Here is a 15648-nt window from a genome sequence, read left to right as displayed (position 1 = left end):
GAGCACTATTTTCATCATGCCCCGATTTTTCATGACAAAATAAAAAACTAAATCCTATTTACCTAATTTGTATAACTTGCTGTAACTACATTGCTCTGACAGTTGTGAGGTGCTTAGTGAACTTTACACATTCCATGTCAATTTCAGAAATTTCAGAATTTCAAAGATACATTTTATCATGCCCTAAATTCTCAAAACGATTTAATTTTTTTCGCAATGCCAACATTTTCATAACAATCATGGATTGTTACATAAGCAACCTCCCTCTCGTGTATGTTGCAGTTGTGATTGAATTTTCATAACAATCATGGATTGTTACATAAGTAACCTCCCTATCGTGTACATTGCAGTTGTCATTGAATTTTAGTATACACATTGCGTCACAAAGAACATAAGTGTATAAATACGCCTCCAGAGCGTGCCTGCTGGGTCAGAGGCCTGTTCTAATGACCGCCACACCCTCCAATGAAACATGGGAAGTGTAGTTTTTTTTTTTTCTTTTTTTCAAGCTAGAGGAGCTACGTGTAGAGAGGCGACGCAGGATGGGGACGTGCAGTGAGGCAGTGGCGTTTTTTTGGGGGGGGGGGGGCTCTTGGCGCAATCGTTGATCACGTGTCTTTTGTGGTCACGCTTGAGGGGCATTGACACTTCCTTTCCCACGAAGTGACTGGCGTTTTGGAAAATACACACTATGCACTGTGCTAACTGCCTCCAAAAACAACCCGGATGAAAACCAATGAAACCGCTCTCGTATGTTTACATAAATCTATCTGGAACATCCATTCATTGTTTTAAGCTGTCAAAAATTGTGGGATGGATGGGAGGAGTTAAAATGTCTGCACCCATTCAGGAATGTTGGCATAGAAAATAACAATGAAGAAAAAAGTGAATTAACGAATGCGAAAACAATTCGTAAGATTTTTTCTTAATGAGCTTGACATAGTTAAGCGGAAATGCGGAGAGAGATCGTGAATACGATTAATCTCTTAATTTGGCCACTTTATAATTGTGAATGTTTGGGGACTTGGGTAAGGGTAATCGTCCGAATGGTGATATTCAGAAGTGGAAATTGTTTGAATCGCCTCATTAAAGTGAAGTATATTGGAAGTACAAGTTAAATTTGGAAAATGTCTATAGTTTTTCCACTCATACGCCTGCAAGCTTTTTGACTGCAGTAGTTGTCATCCTGGACTTTTTGTGTAACTGCGCCATCTGCAGTCCAATTGTTCGTGGTGACGCAACCATTGAAAAGAGAAACCCCAACTTGTTAGGGGGTGATATTGAGCATTCCTTTAAAACTGTGGTTCTCAAACATTTTGAGCTCCTTAGAAAAGAGATATATTTCCTAATCGTAATACCGATTCAGCCTAACCAGCATCTGTACCACTCACTAAATGCCATACGAATGAATAGCTTGCCAATTTCCTGAGAAAAAAAAGCATATACGTAGTTACAATAACAAATAAATATTTATTTGGCGAAAAGAAAGACAGAAATCCAGGATACAAGCGGCCGAAATGAGTTTCCTCCGCAGGGTGTCCGGGCTCTCCCTTAGAGATAAGATGAGAAGCTCAATCATCCGGGAGAGACTCAAAGTAGAGCCGCTGCTCCTCCACGTTGAGAGGAGCCAGATGAGGTGGCTCGGGCATCTCATCAGGATGCCTCCTGGACGCCTCCCTGGGGAGGTGTTCCGGGCATGTCCCACCGGTAGGAGACCCCGGGGACGACCCAGGACGCGCTGGCGAGACTATGTCTCTCAGTTGGCCTGGGAACGCCTTGGGATCCCCCGGGATGAGCTGGACGAAGTGGCTGGGGAGAGGGAAGTCTGGGAGTCCCTCCTAAAGCTGCTGCCCCCGCGACCCAACCCCGGATAAGCGGAAGAAGATGGATGGATGGATGGATGGATGGAAAGTTGTGATAATATTAGAATAAAGTCATGCTTGGCTAGTAACATAAATACCCTGAGATTGTTTTGCTCTTTCATTTATGAGATTGTATCACAAAGTAAATCCTGGACATTTGTGATGCCGGTAGAAGAGAAATGGACAGCTCTGAATCAGCCCAGTGGTGGCAGAGGTGCTACTTTTGCCATCAATCTGCAAGATGGTCAGGATCATCTTCAGTGGTGTGAAACAGTCGGTCATCACCATAAAGCAGCATGGGCGTGTGAGTGGACAATCAAGACTCAGCTGTCTCATGCTGACGAAAGGTTCTGTGCATACATTTCTACAGACAGAGTGAGGCAAGCTGCTTAGAGGTGGCAGAAGATGTTTTGCCATTTGGCACCCTCAGTCCGTTGCATATTTACATTTCTGGTGCCCAACAACAAGTAAGGCTCCTATGCTCTGATTTGACCTGCTAGCTCTCAACAACGCACACTCGCAAAAGAAGAATGGACGGATACACCTAAACTGTAATTAGGCAGGGAACCTGCGTCCATACTTGGAAAATCACTGCTCAGAATGCTCATTGAAGTAATGTATAGCAAAAATCTCTTGCATCTCATGTCTTTGTCTTTCGGGGCATTTCCAACGCACGCTCTCGTCACAGTCCATCTTTTTGGATTGAATTGGGACAAAATAATAGGTAAATTGATTTTGTCAATATAATAAAACAAAAATGTCAACTTTTTTCCTGATAGCTTTAACAAAATTCTATTTAATCAAGTAACATTAACACAACATCACAAATAATTCATTGTAACTCGTAACACAATGGTTTTCTAATAGATTATTTTATTATTAACAAATAGTTTTATTTTTTTCATTCTATTTGACCTGATCTACAATCAATTCCTTTGTTTTTAAACCAAAATTGATCTTTAAATTTTACCCATGTTCTTTGGACGATAAATCTTATACAGAACCGGAAAACAACTGGATTCAATCAGAGGCCACAAGCTTCCAGTGCAATATTGAGGGTCTTAACTCAAGGTGCGCTCTTTGATCATTTTGTAATTCAATCGTCTCTTTCCACACATACAAATACACGCACACACTTAGACACATGTGCGGGCCATATGAAGCCTCTTGGAATTTGTTTTTGTTGTAGTAATACTTTTATTTGAATCTTTTAGAGTAGGGTAGTGTAAAGGTTACCAACACAGGAAAATGATCAATTGATTTTAGAGTGTTAAGAAGATTACAAGATCTTTTTATGTTATACAGGGCTGAGAACTTTTTTTCTTCCTACTCATTTTTGGACTGCTGGGTGTTAGTTATGCTTCTAAAGTTTCAGCAAGCTTCCAGCTTAGCTCCAGCCATCCTGTGTGGCGTTTTGTCTGGAATCCCCGGGTTTGCTGGAGGACAATGGCTCCCTCAAAAACATGCACATTAGTGTCACCCAAAATGTTAAATTGTTCTTTGTTGTGAAAGTAATTATGAATTTGTTTGTCTATGAGGGCAAACAGGGTGAGTGACAACCGATCTTGGGTGTTGCCTGCCTCTCACCTAAAACCACTGATGAGTAACAGGATCCACTTTGCATCTCATTTCCCCCCAAAAACCCCAAATGCAGATGTAATAGTCTCATTTCATTAAATACACATTTGATTTGAATATTTTCATAACAAATTATATGTATATTAAATATTAGCTGTGAATTTGCGGCTGCCAAACTGCAAATAAACATCATCTGGTTAGGAGGCACGTAATCCTGAGTAGCGCTGATGGAAAATTGTGCCCACCTCTTTAGCATTGAAGTTGCCCTTTCATTGCCCTTGCTACTACTTGTGGAAACGTGTTGCGTATGTTTGTTGTATTGGATTCGCGTCTGCTGTGTTTCAGCTTCCAACATTGTTGTCTGAATGTAAATTTTGTTGTCTTGGCAATAGAATTTTGGGGAGGATCAGCTACAAACATTGGGTAACTCATTTTGGTTACTGGAATGTAACATCTTACATCAAGTCCTTCTTGGCTAAGTGCAGAAACTTCTCGTGGTTTTACTGCTTGCCCCATAAACTTGTTTCCTGAAGTTAGCCATTAAAACTCTTGCCATATGGTTACATGTCGATTTTTACACTCTCACTCATTTAAAGCACTCACCAATGTTCCCAGCTTGTGTTTTGCGAGGCTAATTAACATGAAAAAAAAACAATTGTGTCCAAACAGTAAAAGAACATTTCTTACTCAGCACACTCATAAGTCTGGCATCTGAGGCAAGGGTATTGGACATGCTCTAACTAGCATGCTATCACACTGCTTGCTGCCAGCTCTCCTGTATGTGTGTGTGTGTGTGCATATTTATTAGCTCGTGTTGTCATTTTAAGTCAACTGGAAACTTCAAAAAGAACTGCAGGAGTATGCACCAAGTGACGTGATGCATGAACGGACTTGCATCCATAGTTGCTTTTACAAACATCCTTTGCCAAACACAAATTGTGTCTGTTTAATTTATTGGGGCATTGAGCTACTTTAACAATGTTATTTCATTAATCATTTAGTGATCATCTTTGCATTCATACATTTAAAAAAAAAAAAAAGCATCTAAGTGAGACAAGTGTTGATCACTCATCGTTTTGAGCTGCTTCGAGTGCCATAAGTTGAATGTTGCGTCTGCTTTCCAGCTACAAACAAATGGTTGTGAAGTTTACTTTACAGCAAGCAACAGTTTGGCATTGCAAACGAGACAAGCAAATGAATAGTATCTATCTGGGAGTGTTATCCCGCTTAAATGAGCTTATATTTGAATACAAATGGTGCAGCAACACATGTAAACAGACAATCTGAAAATACAAGTGTATATATATTTTATCCTTTAATGGCATTTCCATTCATTACGGGGGGGAGATGGTGTGACGTAAGCGTGCTTTGAGTCCTGACTATACTCACCGAACAAATTAAACTCATATCTCAACACACATCTAGATTTGCTGATTGGCAGTGGGACACGGTATGTATGAAGAAGGAATTGACTCAGACAAGTTAGACAACAATACAATTATGTTTGCATAAAAGGCAATTCTCAAAAAACAGGTGCTGAAACATTTCAATAGATTTTGTTAATGAACCCCTTTAACTTCTAATCTCAACACTTTGAATGAAAGGATGAACTTTTTATAACAATTTAATTGCTGAGTCTGGTATCTCTTTTATTATAATGAATTGCTTTCCTAGATTATGAAAGTTTTGTTCGCCCCTTTTGATCTTTATTGACAATAAGCGGTTCGGAGAATGAATGAATAATTCTTAGAGTTATCATGCATATTATGACAAGATTATTCAACTCTTACTGCGCGCAGTGCAGTCACTGGGGGGCCTACCTCTGGGCGTTTTCTGCTGTGATTCAAACACATCCCTTTCATCCTCTCACTTGAAAAGTGGAGCGCAGTTCCGTTCGAGGTGTCACAGTCGTGCGCACTAAACAATTCCAGACGGAGTCATGCGCGGAGACTGCGTGTTGCTCGCTGTTTTTTGGGTCGGTCTCAGCGCAGGGCTCCCTAACGATGCCATACACTGGACATACGCAGGTAAGCTTTTGTACACTTGGCACTTTAGCGCAAAGGTGAAGGAGGGGGCGGCGGGTGGAGTCGCAGGTTACATTTCACGTACGGCTAAAACTGATGCGTGAAATCTGAAAGATCAGACGCTTTGGAGTGGGTGGATTTGATGATGATGATAATAATAATAATAATAATAATAATCATCATCATCATCATGATAACAATAATTGCAGTTTGTTTATATACCACTTAAACTCCTAAAACAACAAAAAACATATTTCTTTGTGATAAATGATTAAACACAGTAACAACCATAATAATAATAATAATAGTAATAATGATGATGATAATAATAATAAGAATAATACGAAGAAGAACAACAACAACAATGGTTCCTCGGACACAGAATATACACAGCAACTAAATGGTTAATCATTTATTACACTGTTGAGAAACAATGATGAGTTGCAACAACATCAAGTTGGGCAAGTCCTGTCTGTGACTCCTTTAATCAACAATTGGGGGGGGGGGGGGGGAGGAACGGAACAAACGTCCCATAAGTATGCATGAAGAGTCACTTTGCGATGAATCCTTTGTTGATTTGGCAAACTGCGGAAATCACAAATATTATGCCCCCTACTCCATCCCCCAAAGATTTAAAATACTTCCCAGGTGTCATAAAAACATTTCTGTGGAATGTTTGCCAAAAGAGCGGCGTCATTCCAGCCTGGACTCAAGTTGACTGGAGTCACTTTTTTTATTGTTTGTGACTGGAAAAAAAGGTAAATTAATGTCATATATAAAATAATTTGCTCTCTACAATATTGTACTTTTTATAAACATGCAGTAGCATCAATTATTATTATTATTATTATTATTATTATTATTATTATTATTATTATTATTATTATTTAAACCTTCTCACACATTGCTGTGGTATGTGTGGAATTGTGAGGCAAGAGATTATTTATAGTACTGTATTCCTCAGCAAAATCTGGAAATAATGAACACTATGAATACTTTCCGAATGTACTTTAGATAAAGTAAATTGAGGCATAAACACCCTTTTTTTGCTGATTTTATGTACAATATATATGAAGCGCCATATTTAACCATACCACATGAAAAAAAAGTAGTCTTGTGAATCATTCCAGATGTAAAGTGGCAACTTTGTGACATAACAGAAAATGCCCATAACATTTGATTTTCACACAGAGGGAGCTTTGGACCAGATGCACTGGGCAACTAAGTACCCCGCATGTGGGGGCAAGAAACAGTCCCCGATTGATATCCAAAGGCGCAGCGTGAGACACAATCCAGATATCTTGCAGCTGGAGTTGAGTGGATATGATGCTCAGAGAGGGACTTTTCTCATGTCCAACAATGGACACTCAGGTAAGTAAGTAGCACAGAATATCGAAAATGCTCTTAAAGGAAAGCAACGCTTTTCTGTCAATGTTTTCAACAGCTGTAAATATCGTATTGCCCATTCAATGAATGGATGGAACCTGACTGGAAGTTAGTGGTGTGGTTAAAAAGTTTGGACTACCCACATGTTTGCATGTTGTTTCCCAACAGTCCAAATTGACCTGTCGCCCACCATGAAGATCACAAAGGGCATGCCAGGAAAATACACAGCCGTTCAGATGCATCTGCACTGGGGTGGCTTGGACCTGGAGGCCAGCGGAGCGGAGCACACCATCGACGGAATTCGCTACATGGCAGAGGTAGACCAAATAAAACGTTCAGATGCGGCTTACCTCCATCGAGAGATGCGATAGGCGGACACCGGTGTTGTACAGCACACGCTCTAGTGGTGACAGTGCTGTGATGTGAAAGGCAAACATCCTGCAGGCTGCAAAAACATCAATTTGTCAAAGTGACAGTGCCTATGTATCAGTGGTGGACAAAGTAAGACGGGCTGGGTTTGTTCATCCGGCTCACCGTCAAAGGGAAAAAAAGGGTCTCATCATTCATACCATTAAAAAAAACTGTCAATGTGTTGTATAATACTTACAAAAATTTTTACATTGTATTTTTAAACATTGAATGAATTATTAATAACATAAGGGTGAATTATTGTATGAATTATATGAACTATATTTCATACAGTGTACTCAAACGGATGGTTATTTTTGTGTCTGTTCTTCCTTGTCTTTCAGCTCCATGTTGTCCACTACAATTCAGACAAGTACAAGAGCTTTATGGAGGCCAGAGATAAACCAGACGGGTTGGCTGTACTCGCATTTTTCTACGAAGTATATAAGTATTCTTTTGCTTCTTTGACTGGCCATTTGCACATGAACACATCTCAGTCCTGCCATGGTTCTTATTGCTGACAATGAGATAGTGACATATTTAAAAAAGCTCATGTGAGATAACATATACCTAATAAGATTTCAAGTAGTTGAAGAGAGATCGTTAACCGAAGAATGCGCTCACGTGTCTTTTGCTATGGCGACACAGCCTTTATCATCCCTTGCGAGTTCCAACTGACCCAGGCTGAGGAGGGGTTGGTAATAATTAGAAAAATTATAGTAGAGAACCAAGGCAAGTTGATAATGGCAGTGTTTTTAAAATAGGCAGATTTCATCTTGACTCTCTTGTTGAAAAGGTCACGGTTCATGCGCACACACAGTTTATGGACATGCAGATTACAAGCAGTGCTGTAAAGCAACTTTTATTGCTATGTTTCTGCAAAATCTATTTCTTCCCAGGATGGTCATTTTGAGAACACCTACTACAGTGACTTCATCTCCAACCTTGGCAAAATCAAGTATGCAGGTGAGTATCATCAGGAATGCATGGATGTCCTCACACGAGACGTGTTTGAGTCTCATGTGTACTAAATGACCTGTGGCAGGTCAGTCCATGACCATTTCCAGCTTGGATGTGCGCTCCATGCTCCCTGAGAACCTCAGCCATTTCTTCAGATATCAGGGCTCCCTCACCACACCGCCCTGCTACGAGAGCATCCTCTGGACCGTGTTCGATACACCCATCACTCTTTCGCATAACCAGGTAGGCTCAACGGCAGATTTGAATGTAATCTTTTAGAATCTTTTCAATCCAGCTTCAATCCAGAGTCGCGGGGTGCCTCCCTTTCCATTTTTGTTGCATTCAGATCAGGAAGCTGGAGAGCACACTAATGGACATGGACAACAAGACCCTGTGGAACGACTACCGCATCGCTCAGCCTCTCAATGACCGAGTGGTGGAGTCGTCGTTCCTTCCTCGACTTGGGAAAGGATGTGCGTAGTTTATGTACCGTATACTTGAGCACTCGGTCATTCAAAAAGAGATGAGACAAATGGTTGCCGTGTCCTTTCATTTCACCAGCCTTCTGCCGACAAGACGAAATCGAATCCAAGCTGCTGAAAATTGAAGGCCTGATAACATCTCTTGGAAGAACCGTGTACTCAGGTGAGTGACGTCTTGGCAAACTAGAAGGCTGAATCCAAATTCAAGCACTCTTGTTAACTCTTCACTGCTGTACGGCTTAGGTGGGCGACATGACTCACAGCCAACCAAAAATGGTGAGCTCATGTATTTCCTGTTCACAGCACAGAAAGTGACTTACTGTATAAATGTATCATTTCAGTCATGATACTTTTGAGGCTTTTTGTTTTATTTGCTGGTGTGCCCTGAGATTCTTCTAATACCTCCATAACCATTGAGAAATTTACCCTTAGAAATGTTACAGGTGTCTGGTTGCTTATAGTTTTTTTTTATTTGTCTTCATTAGAACGTCAAGCTTCATTTCCTCTGGTGCTGAACTTCCCTCAAGAGAATTCTGGTAGTTACACCAGGGTTCACCTCGATCATCCGATGGATCTCGACTCGTTCACCATCTGTATGCACGTCGTACCCGAAACGGAGGGCGCGCACAACCTCATCTCCTACGCCAGCGACGGAGTCCACAATGAGCTGATGATCTCCGTCAGCGAGGACAGAGATGCCAAGGAGATGGGCCTGTGGATCGGCAACGAGTTTGTTAACCTGCCGTACAACATCAAATCCCAAGACTGGGTCAACTACTGCATCACCTGGACGTCCGACAGTGGCGGAGTGACGCTGTGGGTCAACGGAATGGTCGGAGAGCGACGCTACCTAAAAAGTGGTCACACCATCATCTCCGGCGGGGTCTTCATCCTGGGCAACAACCAGGACGGGTTGCTGGGCATCTCCAACACAGACTCCTTTGCGGGAAAGTTGACCGACGTGAACGTCTGGGACTATGTGCTGACCACGGCAAATATTCGGGACCAGATGTCATGTGTGGGGGACGGTGTGGCACAGGGAAATGTGTTGAGTTGGGGTACCACCAAATTGAGCTTGTATGGGGGGGTCCAGCTGGGCAGTCAGCACAGATGCTCCTGAAACACTGTCATGCTGCAGTTTAATCTTTCAAACGCATCGTACTGTAGCCTATAAAACCTAAAAAGTGGCTTAGTGTGAAACTCCTCACTTCCACTGAAAACCCAGACGAAGCATAGCTCCTCATACAAATTTATCTCTCAAATGAAATGTATAACTTCAATGTACTTCCTTCACATCATTTTATTTTTATTGGACTATAGAGATGGGGGTTTTAGTGACATTTTAGGGCATTGTTCAAAAAAAGTGCAACACATAAGACACAACTCCATTTTGTTTCTCTCCTGGGGCTTGACGCATATATAGAGGCTGAGAAAATAATCTACAACTATATTGTGGAATATCAAATAAAATTCTGAAGGTGTTAACCGGGGCTACAGATTTCTGACGGGGCTATTCATCTGAGTTTTTTTGTTGTTGCAAATAACAGCAGATATGATCAGGCAGAGGACATAAATGGTGACTTGGGGGCTTTGAATGCTTCACTAATAGTATAAAATGTACTTCAATACGAGGCGTGGCAATCACAAAGAAACGAGACTGTGGCAGCCGCATTCGTGACTCAAAAGCAATGGCAAGGCGTGACGGGAGTGTGTGATACACAGAATTCTGCAAAAGAAGCAAATGAGAGAGGAAAATGAAGGAGATTGGTGCAGAATAGTAATGAGGTGACAAAAGCAGTCAGACATGCTGCCAGTTTCTTTATTGTCACTCCTCGTATTAAACGTCAACGAGAGCTTCATTCATACATTCATCATCTTTCTTTTGGGAATAAAGTTTCATACTAAATGTCTATTTATGCCTCTAGTAGTGTGGTCATTTTTTCTACAAAAGACTGCTGTAACATTTGTTAAAAATACAACTAGAGGAACATGCAGTGTGATGCAATTCCCATACCCCCCTAAAGCGAGGACTTTCTCTCATGTGAAAGATCTATTGGTGTCTTCAAAAGGCTGTGACCTTCTCGACTTCCTGCGGCTTTTCTTTGCTCCCTTTCAGTGACGCACTGCCATCGCCCAGTTTGATCTCCACTCTGTTCCTCTTGGCAAACATCTGGCAGATCTCAAGAAAGGTCTTGTTCTTGGTCTCGGGGACAACCAGCCAGATGTAGATCAGCGTGGCCAGACAAATAAAGGAAAAAATGACAAAGCTGTAGGGGCCAAGGCCTCTCTGAGGGGAAAAGGACACGAATCCTTTTTAAAGATGCAAAGGAAGTAAAGATGAACGAAACATGCATTTCCAAAGAAATTTATCAACCACCACCTGAAATGACGTCATGAAATAAAATACCTTTCTGCGCTTGAGTACCACCAGTAGGATACATGCGCCCTCTAGTGTTCCATGGAATAAACTACTGCAACGCATATTCAGTTGCGTTGAACTTTTAAGGTGAGTATATTTGGATTTGAATACAATTCGGTGCACTACATTTGAAATGAATCACGGATAGCGTGTTCAGGTGCTCCTGTTTAAAATTGCCCAATGTTTCAACCCCATGGCTTTAAATAATATTTAAAAAATTACTAAAACGTTTGCCTCGATTTTTAGGACCACTTGGGTCAAATATGTTAAATAAAAAGTTCGACAAACACTATTCTAGAGCATTCTAGACATTTAAAACATTGGCTATGCCTGCAATTACAATTGGCAGTATGTTATTAACAGTATGTTATTAACCGGGTGTGGTGAGAGAGGGTGAGACTCAAGTGGTGCAACTGACCTCCATAAAAGGGAATAGCAGGCCAACAGTGAAGTTTGACAGCCAGTGGACAGAGCCCGCCACCATGAAGGCAGCGGGCCTGGCTGACTGCCGAAACATCTCAGTAGTCACCACATAAGGGATAGGACCTGCCAATGTCAAAGGGGGGGACATTTGAGACAGATGACCAGTCACGTAGAAAGTGCAAAAGTCTCTAGCTGCACTCACTGGGTCCAATAGCATGACCACTGATGTAGATGATAACACACGTGATGCTGACGTAGGGCATCCACGTCACACTTTCCTGTTGGCACAAGTTTTGTTATGTAAGTTTTCAAAATGAAATCCATCACACTATCTGAACTCACTGCAAGGGCAATGTTTAAAAGAGCATTTTAACATTCATGGTACAAAGGTAAAATATAGGATGGGGAAATTATTTTTGAAGGTATTGGTAGGGAGTCAAATTTTCATCACTCTGGGTGATGCAAATTTGAGGTTCCACTTTAAAAAATAAAAATAAGAAAATCATCTACGGTTGGAAATGTGGGCATCACAACAAGTCATTCTTACAATGAGCACTTGAGGGCAGCAAAGCAACATAAAATAAAGTGATTGAGCTTGTCCGGGCCAACCTGGAAGGTGAGCGCCACCGTAAGGAGGATACATGCGCCGCAGCAAATCCCAAAACCACAGAGGAGTAGGAGGCGTCGTCCTGAGGCTTCCACAATGAAGACCTAGCGTTACAAATTCCCAATTAATCATTTTTTTAGAACTACAACTATCGGCTAAAATGAGAGGACCTACAGCCGCGATGGTCATGAAGACATTTACGGCACCTGTTCCCACTGTGACATACTGGATGTCATTCTTTGTGACTCCTGCGCTGGCATATATGCTGTCTGCATAATAGTAGATCTAGAAGAGTCAGAAAGGTTTTGTCCAATCAGATTTCAGCGCCATGTAAACGTAATCTGCCCAATACCTTCAGACTCCATGGGTGAAGTGGCTTTCTTATTTTAGCCAATTAAATTTTAGATTCACCACTGCAAAGCAACAAGGATTCTCTTAACTATGTGTGACTTCGTCTGTGCTGAAAATTCAAAGAACAACCGGATAGAAGCTTCCCCAAATTCACCTTGCGTGGATAAAAAAGCAGGTCTCACCGCATTCACCCCTGACAGCTGCTGCCCCATGTTCATGACGATGATGGAGACCATCTGCCAGCGAAGGGAGCGCTGGCCAAGCAGGGACAGCACGGACAAACGACCCTCCACCCTCTCCGACTGGTCTTCCAGACACATCTCTGAAAGTTCTGCAGTCACATCGTCCATGCCACGCAGTCTCTGCAACGCTAAGGGAAGATAGAGTCTGAACCCTTGTCATGTCAAAACCGGCTTCCCATTTGCAAGTCACCTTTCTTTGCGGTCGCCTCATCGCCTTTCTGGATGAGTGTGTACCTAGGGCTCTCCGGGAAGAAGGGCAGCAGGATGAGCTCAATCACAGCAGGAATGCCAGTAATGCCCAGCAGGAGGGTCCAACCTGAACAAACACAGGAAGTATGTTAGTTTTGACACAGGTTACTTGTAGAATTAAGAAAGATGTGAGAGCCATGAGACAGAAACACTCGAGCGAATGTTCAGTATATTTTGACACAGCAATTGTATTTGGTACTATGTGTGGCGGTGTCAACCTTTGCTGTTGCCTAGTAGGTTTCTGATTCCCAGCACTTGGGCACAGAGGATGCCAATGGTAATGAAAAGCTGCGGTACGATTCCTATGGCTCCTCTCAGGTTTTTGGGAGCGAGTTCGCCCAGATACATGGGCACCACGTTGGATGAAAGACCTGCGGCAAAAGGGCATGACACTCCAGATGCATTGGAAACCTGTGGACTTCATCGTTTTCAACATGTCAGACCTGCGCAGATGCCCACTATGAACCGAGCCACGATAATGATCTCATAAGATTTGGCCAGCTCACTGACTCCCATCATCAACGCGGGCACGATGGAGAAGATGTTGTTGAAGAGGAGGGCGCCCTTTCTGTCAGGCCACATAAATATTGTTTGCACTACTGTGCGATGCAGTACAGGTGGCATGCGCACTTACGAGACACAACATTAGGTACCCCTGCAGTCTTGTAATTAGAGCAAATACGAAAGGTGACCTTTGTAAGCATATTATCTTCATAAGGTCTTTTGTACTGGATCTCATTACATTGTACAGGTGCTTTAGCGTGTCATGCATGATTACCTTCCTAATTTGTTGACCAGCGGTGCCACCATGAGAGAGCCAAAGAAGCCTCCCAGCGGGTACATAGACACGGACAGAGACCATAGCACAGTCAGCAGGTTCTCCTCCATTGGTTCAGCATAACGCTCGAGGAAGGTGACGTTGTAAAAGTGCTGCATGAACTAAAGCGGGAACCAAAACAGAACACATGACCTGAATCCAGCATCATTGAAGTGTGCGCGCGTGCGTTTCTTGGAAGGTTACCGGAGCTGGAGAATTGATGACAGCAACATTGTATCCATACTGGAAGGATGAGCCAAATGTAGATATGAGTGTGGCCAGTGCCAGGACCACAGTTAATCTCTACAAAAGCCATACAGTAGGAATGTTCTTATCCAGATTACAATCTGGAGTTCTTTTGGATGAATGGCATGTGTGACACTCACCCCTTTCTTCTTTGCACATTCCTCAGCGTCCATCGTGGCCATTTGTCAATCAATAAGAAAAAGTGTACTTTGGTAAACTGCACTTGTGGTTTCTGCCCTTTGAACATGTCATCGTGGCGGCTAAGAGCAGATATTTTTTTATTGCTTTTATGTTGCTGACAGTGCTCACTCACTTACTGTGGGTTAAACAACTGTTGCGCAATAGGCTGGAGGCACACCTATTACACAAACAACAATTGTAACAGAACCTAGGCACAGCCGGATCGGCGCCTAAATTACACGGTCGTGTGTTTGTTTTTCATTTCCATTAAGAATGCTTATTGCTAAATACTACAAAATAGAAAATAATGACAAAATTATAATTTACTTCTACTGATCATTAATATCATGAATATTCTATTTATATTCTTATACATATATACATATATAATCAGCATCATAAAAACATTTATAGTTGCTTATTGGCTGAGAGAGAGACCTTTCTAAGTAATTTTTTTTAACCACTCCTGGCCTCCGCCACCCCAAAAAAATCTAATTTCATGGGGCTGGCCAACTCTGCTAAAGTCACCCACATCCTTAATTGAACATTCATTGGTAAAAGTATTTGGCAAAAGAAGTTTGGTGTTATGAGGTAAACTTAAGATGGCTGTAGGGTGCTCATCTCATTTGGAAAAAAAAAGCATGCCTTGACATTTCTAATACTATAAATAGTATCACAGTGTGCGCCTCTTTTAGTTTTAATGAATTACATGGGCAGCAAGCCAACTGACTAAAATCCCCTCATAAGGTGTCTGCACACGATGGAGCCTTCAATGTCAGCCAAGACTCAAAGCTGACACAATGGACCCAACACAAAACATGATTGTGGCCCTGAAGGACAAAAAAAAAAAAGGATCCTCATCAGCATTTAACCGTAGTCGCCACTTCTCCATTTTTTTTGGGTATGCTATTGGTGAACCTTTTTTTTTTTAATGTGGCCAAATATATTGGAGAAATTGCAGCCTTCAATATTTTGAGGAGCGCTGCAATTAAGAGACGAGATGAGCCCATAAACACAAGCAGAATAATTAAAGGCTCTTCCACAAAACGGCGGAAGGTATAATTCATAAAAGAGAATCAAAGTTTTGTGTTCAAGAAACATTTGAGAGTAAATATTTTTTTAAATAGGTGTATAAAATATGTATCATGCCTCACTCAGTAAAGGTTGAGAAACTCTGTAACCAATAATGCTTTGCAGGATTAGGAAGTGACCCATTTTGGGGTCAGAGGAGAAGTGAGCCTCCACAGTAATAAAAGGCTCAGATTTTAAGGAGGAAGGATGACATGTGATGATGGGTCACATACATCCTGACAACAGCAATCATATTAATAACTGTGACACATCAAGTACAATGATTTTGTAACACATCGTAAGGCAAGAACAAAGAAACAAACACATCACTGCCAGTGACATC

General features: G+C 41.7%; 2 protein-coding genes across 3 annotated transcripts; one reads left to right on the top strand and one right to left on the bottom strand.

The window, feature by feature from the left end:
• Positions 1-5304: 5304 nt before the first annotated feature.
• Positions 5305-10612, top strand: ca6 (carbonic anhydrase VI). The gene is made up of 10 exons (XM_037273701.1): positions 5305-5467; positions 6656-6835; positions 7019-7167; positions 7603-7698; positions 8158-8224; positions 8304-8461; positions 8565-8691; positions 8780-8863; positions 8944-8976; positions 9186-10612. The coding sequence occupies exons 1-10, from the start codon at positions 5380-5382 to the stop codon at positions 9818-9820; spliced, it is 1617 nt and encodes a 538-aa protein (XP_037129596.1). The 5' UTR covers positions 5305-5379; the 3' UTR covers positions 9821-10612.
• LOC119135798 (solute carrier family 2, facilitated glucose transporter member 5-like) lies at positions 10103-15103 on the bottom strand. 2 transcript variants are annotated; one of them, XM_037273717.1, is made up of 12 exons: positions 14195-15103; positions 14013-14111; positions 13770-13930; positions 13435-13559; positions 13210-13362; positions 12933-13058; positions 12683-12870; positions 12324-12434; positions 12152-12253; positions 11745-11820; positions 11538-11665; positions 10103-10987 (listed from the first exon to the last, which is right to left on the bottom strand). In XM_037273717.1, exons 1-12 carry the CDS (start codon positions 14234-14236, stop codon positions 10763-10765), a joined length of 1536 nt encoding a protein of 511 aa, XP_037129612.1. In that variant the 5' UTR covers positions 14237-15103; the 3' UTR covers positions 10103-10762. The 2 variants fall into 2 exon arrangements, with proteins under 2 accessions (XP_037129612.1, XP_037129622.1); XM_037273727.1 differs by lacking the exons at positions 13435-13559; positions 14013-14111; positions 14195-15103 and having other exon boundaries at positions 13770-13838.
• Between the last annotated feature and the right edge of the window lie 545 nt (positions 15104-15648).

The sequence above is a fragment of the Syngnathus acus genome, chromosome 2 (genome assembly GCF_901709675.1).
Source record: "Syngnathus acus chromosome 2, fSynAcu1.2, whole genome shotgun sequence".
Taxonomy (NCBI): domain Eukaryota; kingdom Metazoa; phylum Chordata; class Actinopteri; order Syngnathiformes; family Syngnathidae; genus Syngnathus; species Syngnathus acus.
The sequence above is the reverse complement of the archived record's forward strand: the minus strand, read 5'-3'. Positions and strand labels throughout refer to the sequence as shown.